At 44.0% G+C, this 8620-nt stretch overlaps 1 protein-coding gene across 2 annotated transcripts in view; it reads right to left on the bottom strand.

Moving 5' to 3' along the window:
• Nucleotides 1–3611: 3611 nt before the first annotated feature.
• GLRA1 (glycine receptor alpha 1) overlaps nt 3612–8620 on the bottom strand; it is an 89252-nt gene continuing 84243 nt past the window's right edge. The window contains exon 9 of one of the 2 annotated variants that reach the window (XM_083423332.1): nt 3612–7860. In XM_083423332.1, coding sequence (XP_083279458.1) covers nt 7546–7860 — 315 coding nt within the window. In that variant the 3' untranslated portion in view covers nt 3612–7545. The remainder of the gene's footprint in view (nt 7861–8620) is intronic. The other variant, XM_083423333.1, reaches the window with a different exon arrangement.

Below are 8620 nucleotides of genomic sequence, written 5' to 3'. Positions count from 1 at the left end.
AGTATTTAGTCATGACTAAAACCATAAGCAGAGCCCTGCATCATCAGGCCAGAGGCCATCTTCTTCAGCACCCTGATCTCACAGTGACCAACCACAACTCTGCAAGCAGAACCTGCCTACAACTGCATTCTCCCTACTTGTGATTCCCAACAACTGGCCTTCAGAGACATATTGTCTCTGACAGTGACAAAGGAGAACACAGCCATCATGGCTGGTAGCTTTTAACAGTCTAATGCTCCATGAATTTGACTATGAGCCAATGACCGACTCTGCTGCTTCTTCAACATGTGAAACACTCTTTGTGGAAATTAATACTACTACTGGTATACCACCAGTGTTATTAGCATTGTTCTTAAAACAAGATCTGTTTGAGGCCTATTGAAGGATGAGTCCTTCTTTCAGCTTTTAAACAGAAGTCGCAGACAGCAAGCCAATGGTTATGCCAGGGACCTGATTAGCAGACAGGAGATATTTCCTTTCTGTCCCTCTGCCAACAATTTCCATTTGTACCGCCGACTCTTATCTAATTGTTCCCTACCATTTACAGATACAATAGAACAGCTCAGTGAGAAGAGGAAGGTCAATAAAGAGTAATGCCATGAAAAAAGGACATGCACAAAAAAGCTCATTATGGGCTGGAGCTGCTGCGTGTCCTGTCAGCCTCGTCATTAGCTATTTGGAACTCTTTCTGAGGTGAATATAACCGGGCTGCGCTGAATCACGCTTCTGATTTGAATTTCATTGCAGGTTTTTCTAAGCAGAAGAGTGAGATGGGAGCTCAGGCACAGAAGGAATGACTTTGTGACAGAGCAATGCCAGTTTTTTATGGGTGGTAGAGCTCCATGTTTGAGAGTGCTCTCAGCAAAGTATCCTCTGGTGGGCCACCTCCACCATGGCATCACCCAAGGGCCCCCTTCCCCAACTGTGTGCCCTTCAGATGTTTTGAACTACAATTCTCATCAGCCATGGCTGGGGGAGGCTGCTCTGGGACACTGTGGGAAATTGAAACAATGGTTAGTGCCAGTTGTTTGGGGCCAAATCAATAAATAATATGGAGGGGAGGAAAGGGGCAGGCTCTATCAGGGCGTTGGAGGGCCTAGTGACTGCCTGAGGATACTGGATATAGATACAGTGGAACCTAGATTTTTGAGCGTCTCACAAGCTGAACAATTTGGAACCTGAACACTGAAAACCCGGAAGTAATTGCTTCCATTTTTGAATTTGCCTCAGAAGTCAAACAGCTTCCGAGATGCATTTTTCTTTTTCCCATTGACTTTGCAACCAGCCCATTGATCTTCAGTTTTTGAATGTTTCAGAAGCCGAACGGTCTTCTGGAATCGATTACATTCGAAAACTGAGGTTCCACTGTATAGATAAGAGAGAGGGGGTGGGATTACTTTGTGTGTGTGTGTGTGTGTGTGTGTATGTGTGTTACAAAACAAACAAATAAACAGGGAAAAGTAAATATAGCGCCTCCACTTTCAGTTCGTAGAGTCGTTTTGCAGTTTGTTTACATTCGGTATGAGACACTATTGTCATAGACACTGTGGGGTTGGGGGAAAGGAGAGGGAAGAGAGAGAGAAAGAGGGAGGGAGGGAGGGAGAATGATATTTCATTCCATTGTAGAGAGTTTGTGCAGAGTTTTTGTGTCAGCGTCATGTGGGTAGGTCCTTTGTTTATATATTTGTTTATTTTTATTGGCATTACAGGATTGCGGGGGGGGTGCAGGTCAAGAGCTTGGTTGGTTGAGTTCAGTTGGTTGTGGTGTGATTGGTTGGTTTGTATGTGTGTGTGTGTGTGTGTGTGTTGTTGGGTCAGGCTAGCCATATTGATTTGTACACTGTTGGAGGGGGAATAGGTAATTGTCTTGTTCTGCTGCATATGTGATAAAGGGGAACCACACTGGGGTGAAGGTGCCCTCCTTTGCTTGTCCCTGTGCTAGTTTAAGTTTGTTGGTTAACTTTCCTAGTAGGGCAGTTTCCCATACATTTTGGTACCAGTGGTCTAAAGAAATTGATGCCAGCCCTGGTGGCGTGAGGGTAGGAAGATGAGCAAAGCATTGGATACTGTTTCCAATGGGATTTGTAATGGCTTTGTTTAGAAAAAGATATGCCCAAACCCCAGAGATGTAAACACTACTGATAAGAGGGAGAGCATGATGGGCCTAGGCTAGAATCCAGGGATGCCTTAATGACTCTAAAAAGTAAAAGGAAAAAAAAGACTGCGCAATAATTTCTGTCTCAGGGCTAATCGTAATACCCTGAAGGATGACGGATTGCTGTAATTATCTTTCAAAATAATGAAGTGGCTTGATAAATGCAGTGGAAAGCTTGACTTCTTCCCGTCTGCTCTCTTTAGTCAACGGTAAGGGCACCAAAAGAATAGGACTTTGTGCATTGAGGGGCATCTAATCCTGCTACTGTAGAGCAAAGTGGGACAATATTTTTTGGCTAGAATGGAGGCTGTCCAAAAAAGAGGAAGGATTTTTAATAGTAAACAAACAGCAGGTTAGAAAGGATATCTGCCAGTCTAGGCAAAGATCCCATATAACAGTTGCTTATTTGAATTGGAGAGGATGCTCCTGTCTTGGCATAATAACACTGCAAATGATGTGAAATTAAGAAGAAAAACACCTCGATTATAGACACCCACTTGAGCTGCCATAATGCAAAATAGCGTTTTGGTCCTGGGCATAAATGCGTTAGCTAAAGCAATGCCACCTTGATGCTCATAATCAAAACTAGTGTGTGATGCTGCATTGATAGCAATGTTCCTGGGCCAGTCTAACAGATCTTGGGAAGCCATGTATGGGTGGAACATAACAACTCTTCTTCATTGGCAGCATCAAGCAAAGACTTTACTGGACATTGACCTGCTCCCTTGGGACCAGCAGCAAGTAGAAGGGTCAATGACTGCTGCTACTCTGGTAAGGGGGCAAGATTCAGATCCACTGAGACTCTGAAGCCTGATTTTATGTGCACCACCTTCAGGGCATAGGAATGGGATGCAGCATTCAAACTACCTCAATGAAGGATGGGTGAATAGGACCCCCCCCAAATTCTCTAAGCTATTTGCAGGTACTAAAATTGAGGCATTGGGTGGGGATATTGCCAGATATTTTATGGGGATGATAATGGGTAAAATTCTCCAACAGGTTTTCCTCCAAAAATTCTCTTCTAAGGAATTTTGTCTCACCTAACATGGAATGAAATGCTATTGTAAGTTCACATTGGTGAATGAAAGAAAGCAATAGGCTAAGAGGGGAGGATTGGAAGGAGAAGGAGTAAAGGCTACTGCCTCCTTCAACAGTATTAAAATAAAAGTAAACAATATTAAAATTAGATCCACAGTAGCACCCAAAGTTTGTGGATAGCGAAACTGGGGAGGCATTTGACCAGAACAGCCTCCAAGGAAGATCTGGAATTTTCCACTTTTCTAGCAGTTTGATAAAGCCGCACCCCACCCTTTTAGGTCCTTTCTAAGAAATTTCAACCTAGCCAAAATCTGAATTGATTAACGAAAAAGTCTTTGATAATGCAGAATGATCTGTCCAGCAGAGATGTGCGACGAGGGGTACTTGTGGGCTTTGGCAAAGGATGGGCAAGTCTGTCAATTCTGGTGGGTCTCAATTTATCACTTTTCCAATTTTAAGTTAGCTTTTTCACATTTTCTCATAGGAATTCATCAGCATTTCAGAGCGAATTTCTCTCAAGAGATTTGTTTGAATGCAATATGCCTCAAATGCACTTTTTTTTTTTGCACGCAAATTGGTCCAATATAATGCATTCTTGTATGTTGCTTTCATTAACACTTTAAAAATGCATACCCCACCCTGGTATATACATTTCTGAATGGATTATTTGGCTGGAGAACTATACCGTAAAATTAAAAGAAGGGCAGATTTTGAAGGATGGCTGTGTTTTGGCCTCAGTCAGGGGTGCCAACTTGAATAAAATATTGTGGGGGCCCAGGTAAGCCCCACCTTGCATAATAAATCACATGATGCAGTGCACACACATTATTTGAATGTGAATGCCCATCAACTTTGGGCGGGGGGCAGTCCCCTCAAATATTTTTTTTCTGAAGCCCCCACAGCCCCTGTAGGTTTCTATGGCCTTAGTAATGCTCTGGGAAGTGTGAATTGGGTAGGTCCTCTTTGAGATGTGAACTGAACTGAATTGCTCCCACATCCCTAGCTTTGGCTATATTGAAACAGGATGCCTTGCGCAATGTGTTGCTAATAATCCAAGGGCATTTGCATAAGTGACATTCAGAAAGTCTTTTGGTCTAGAATGCTGAAGTTGATTACACAGACAAGGGAGCCATTAAGAAAAAGGAAAGGGCATCCTTCTCAGGGGAGGTCTGGCATGCGCAGAGATTTTACAAAATGAAACAAGTCTGTGAAAAGGAAGCAACATGCTATAGTACCCCACCATGCCCAAAATAAAGGCAGGGGGTTTGGGTGGGGTGGCAGAACTCTAAGAAAAGATAATGACTAGTCAAAGAATAGGATTTAGCCATGCTTTGCCCTTCTGTCAAGCCATCAGAGTCACACCTGAGAAAAATTGGCTCGGTAAAGAGAAACCCAGTCAGGCAAGTCTGAACGGAGAGCAGGCAGGTAGCCGTGCAAGCCATTGCTTCATGTGTCTTGGTTTGTAGCGTCTGTGCCAAGGTGAACATCAACTCCAGTTCACATGAGAAAGAATAAACGGTGGGGGAGGCACCAAGGGATTTTGTGTTTGTGCTGCACGTGTGCGAGAAGCTGTAGCTGTACACACCGCCCTCATGTCAGAGGGAGGAAGAAGGAGAACTCCTCCATCTGAACACTGACTCCAGACAACAACCAGGTGGCGAGCGGGCTTCCTGAGCCCAGAGCTTGTGCAATGGGCTACCATTTGTGCTGCAGCAGATTCAGCAAGCAAGCTCAACGCCAGTGGCAATTGTGGGCTGTAGACAAGACTCTGAGTGCAGCCCTTCGCATGGTAACAGCAGCTCAGCTATAATGCTTTGGATTTCAAAGGGGCATATTTATGTTTGTGTGCACATGTGTACATGCTTTCTTTGGGAAGACAGCTTTCTGAATGAAGAGGAAGGAAAGAACAGCCTGCCACCAAGCTTTCAGGGAGGCCTGCAAATGCCCTGGCTTTTCCTTATAATCTACCCCTCCTGCATAGAACGGCATTTCACACCAGACACTTTCAAGCCACAGGGCCCATTCCAGCATTTAATTGCTCTTTGAGTAAGAGGGCATCAGCGGGTCTTTCTCACCCCATTTTGCCTTTGCCACGAGAAAAAGAAAAGACAAAGCGCTCGATTTTGCCACATCATGACCTCTTCCAGCCTCGCAACAATATATGCTTATGAGAAGGAGCTTTCTGGGTAAAGGCTGTAACTTCTCGGCAATTTCATCTATGCTTTAATAAAGCTATGCTTTACTTGTGCGCTACTCAGGTTCCCTGGGTCTCTTCCTTACACATCCTGTGTGTGGCAGACCTGCCCATGTGTGTAAGATGCCTCTAGGAGCAGCTCCATGTGTTAGGTTAGCTGTGGGGAAAACCAGCCTTGCGCTGGAGTTTCCTGCATGTGTCTGCCCATGTAAGCACATCAGTGAACCCTTGCTGGATCCAAGTTGCACATATGTGTCAATGACGGCATGCTTTATGCGTTTGCTACAGGGGACATCAATGCAAGAAAGAGACTGGCGTTGTCTACTACAGCAATTGAAAGGTGGAGAACTCCCCTGGTTTGGGCTATTGTTCTTTGCCAATACAGGACCAACACTGAATGCGAATTGATTGTCCCGCTGAACCTACTCACTAAATCTTTTTTTCATGTTAACTTTCTAAAGTGCAAGAAAAGGGGAAATTAATCCAAAAGCAGGAAGCTTGTGTCTGGAAGATCGTACCGAAGGACACTGTATCTCTATCCTTCCTCTTCTCTTTCACCCGTCCTCACTCCAAACACAGACTAAACATTCAGCTGCCCCAAAGGGCCCTCACTGCCAGTTTTAACTTCCCCTGTGGAGCTGGTCGCATCCCCCAGTCCATGTAAATGTGCAATGCCGTTTCTTCTTCTCTGCAACGTAGCAGCGATGGAAGCCATACGGGGTTGGGGGGGGGGGTTGGGAGAAGAAATGCACAAATGGAAATCTCGTTCGTGTCTTGCTAGCCATGAAAGCTAAATGCAGCACCAAAGAGTTACAAAAATATAGTTGGGCTAGCAATCCCACTGGAAAATTACTTATGCTATGAAATGTCAAAAAATAATGGTCATCTTTTCTGTATAGATATATAGCATTCTTTCCCATAGCCCACCCCAGGTTTACCAATTAAAATTAATTTTCTGTTACTTCTATTTACACACACACACCACACACACACACCCCTTCTTTCCTGTAGTGCAGAATACCTTCCTTATGTGGGTTCATTTTAAAGCCTTAGCTTTTCACAGTAACAATTTGCTTTTGTTATTTAAAGAAACATGGCGAGCATCTTAAGATTAATGGGTTTTTGTTTTTGTTTTTAAAAAACCCACATTGCATCATGACTCCATGATCACACTGAGGTGAATCTCGCTGAAGGTATGAGTTGTGACTGAGTGTCTTTGTCCCCAAAACACAACTCCTACCTCTTGCAATTTAAGAATTGGAGGCTCAACCAGCTTCTCACTGAAATCTATGGACACATCTCCAAAAGGATGTTCAAGGATGTAAGTTACAATTTTAGATTTAATGCCATGAATTTGCACCACTCTCTGAAAGGATATAGGACTGTTATCTAGCTATCGATATATATCTATATAATATAGGTTCTTTTTCTTGGATCATAAAATGATTGCTTTCTAATATGCAACTTTGGCACCCCTCAATCTCTCCCAGTGGACCCTGACTCTTCTTTTCTTTTCGTTTTTTAAAAAATCCCCTGGCCCAACTCATTCCATCTTCAAACCATACACGAACAACATGGGGCAGTATACAGTATATGACTTTTTTCTCTTTTGCTTGTCTTTTTTTTGTTTTTTTGTTTGCTTTTTTTTTGCGTGCTTGCTTAGAAACTGGTATGGCCTTACAGAGCAAGAGTCTGGTTTAAGCGTAATTGCAATCCTCTTTGCACATGGAATCATGAATCATTCCATCGGCTTTAGAATCTAAGCTGTTAATAGGCTAAAAAAGGATTTATTTTTGCATTATAATTAAGCATGAATATATATTTAATATATTACACTGCTTGGACTGCCGCCGTAGCAATCCTAAACTTCCCAGTGCTGTAAAACAACTTGCCCCTCCCGTAATCTTACCCCACTCAAGTTTTCGAAAGCTTTCTTCCCACTGCCCACCCCCCGTAATATTCCTCAGTTCATATATTTTGTTTTAAAAGTCACCCACTTTGTTTTTGTTTTTTAAAATAGATATTGCCACATTCTTAAATTCATGCATCACTGCATTGCTATTGCACGTAGTGTGTATAGAGTAACCATCTGTCTTGCCTTTAACCACCATCCATCCTCATCTTCTTGGAATTCCACCTACGAACCTTGCTCCCCAGCTCACGGCTTGTGGACATCTTCCCTTCGGACGATCTTGTAGATGATCCAGTAGAAAATGTTGAAGATGAGGAAAGCCATGGGGAAGCCGATCCGCGAGATCTTATCTATCTTCTTGGCCCGCTGGACGAAGAGCTTGCGCATCTCGGCGTCAGACTTTGAAGGGGCCGGTGCTGGGTTGGCCGTGTTGTTGTTGTTGGCTCCCTTGACCGAGATGCCGTCCTTGGCCTGAAGGCAGGCGGGCCCCATCCCGTAGGCCGAAAAGTTGAACCTGCCTTCTCCGGTGTCGTCCTCCTGAAATATATTAAACATAGGGCTCTACTTACAAATAAGATATAGACAGTGCACCCTTGCTATAAGGCTCTCCTACCATAGCTCCAAAGTCCCTGGGGACAGGTCCCTCTTGTGAGGCCTTGCTCAAGTTGGGCAACCCCCTCTTGGAGAGACCAGCCTTATAGATGGGTGCAGTACAATGCACAGATGCAAAGCAGGGGATCCATTGGAAAGTGGGTTGACCTGCCTTTCCTTCGGGAACCGTTCCTTGCCCTCAACAAGATATCCCCTGTTTTGCTTCTGCCCCTCCTCCCCATCCATACCTTCTTTATTCTTGGCTTGCCCAGAAGGAGTGGGCTCCATGTAACTCATATAGCAAAAGTCGTTCCATGTGGATTTCTACGGAGTTACATGGACTTTGAGCAGAAAAGGCTCGTCCTTTAAAAGATACCTGCGTATAGCATCAGTTCTGATGGCCGATGCTCCTCTCTGTCTCTTTGGGGCTTTCTCTTTCCACTCTGTTTCCTCCCCCAGTCTCTTGCAGAGATCCTCAAGGTCATAGAGGCACAGCTACAGGCTCAAACTGGGCTAACAGTCATCACAAGGGATTCTGGGACTGGGTTCTGCCGGATTGTGGGAATGTGAGTGGAGCTTACGGCATCCTCACTAAACTTAAGAACCCAATAAAGAATATTTTATGCTTCTATGAGCTGGAGAAAGGCTACATTCAGACTGACCTGCCTATTTTTGAAAGAGTTAGTGTGGTGTTTTTTTTTTTTAAATAAAGATAGTGAGACGTCACCTA

The sequence above is a fragment of the Podarcis tiliguerta genome (assembly GCF_965153285.1).
Source record: "Podarcis tiliguerta genome assembly, chromosome: 2".
Taxonomy (NCBI): domain Eukaryota; kingdom Metazoa; phylum Chordata; class Lepidosauria; order Squamata; family Lacertidae; genus Podarcis; species Podarcis tiliguerta.
This window is presented reverse-complemented; position numbering and strand designations above follow the sequence as displayed.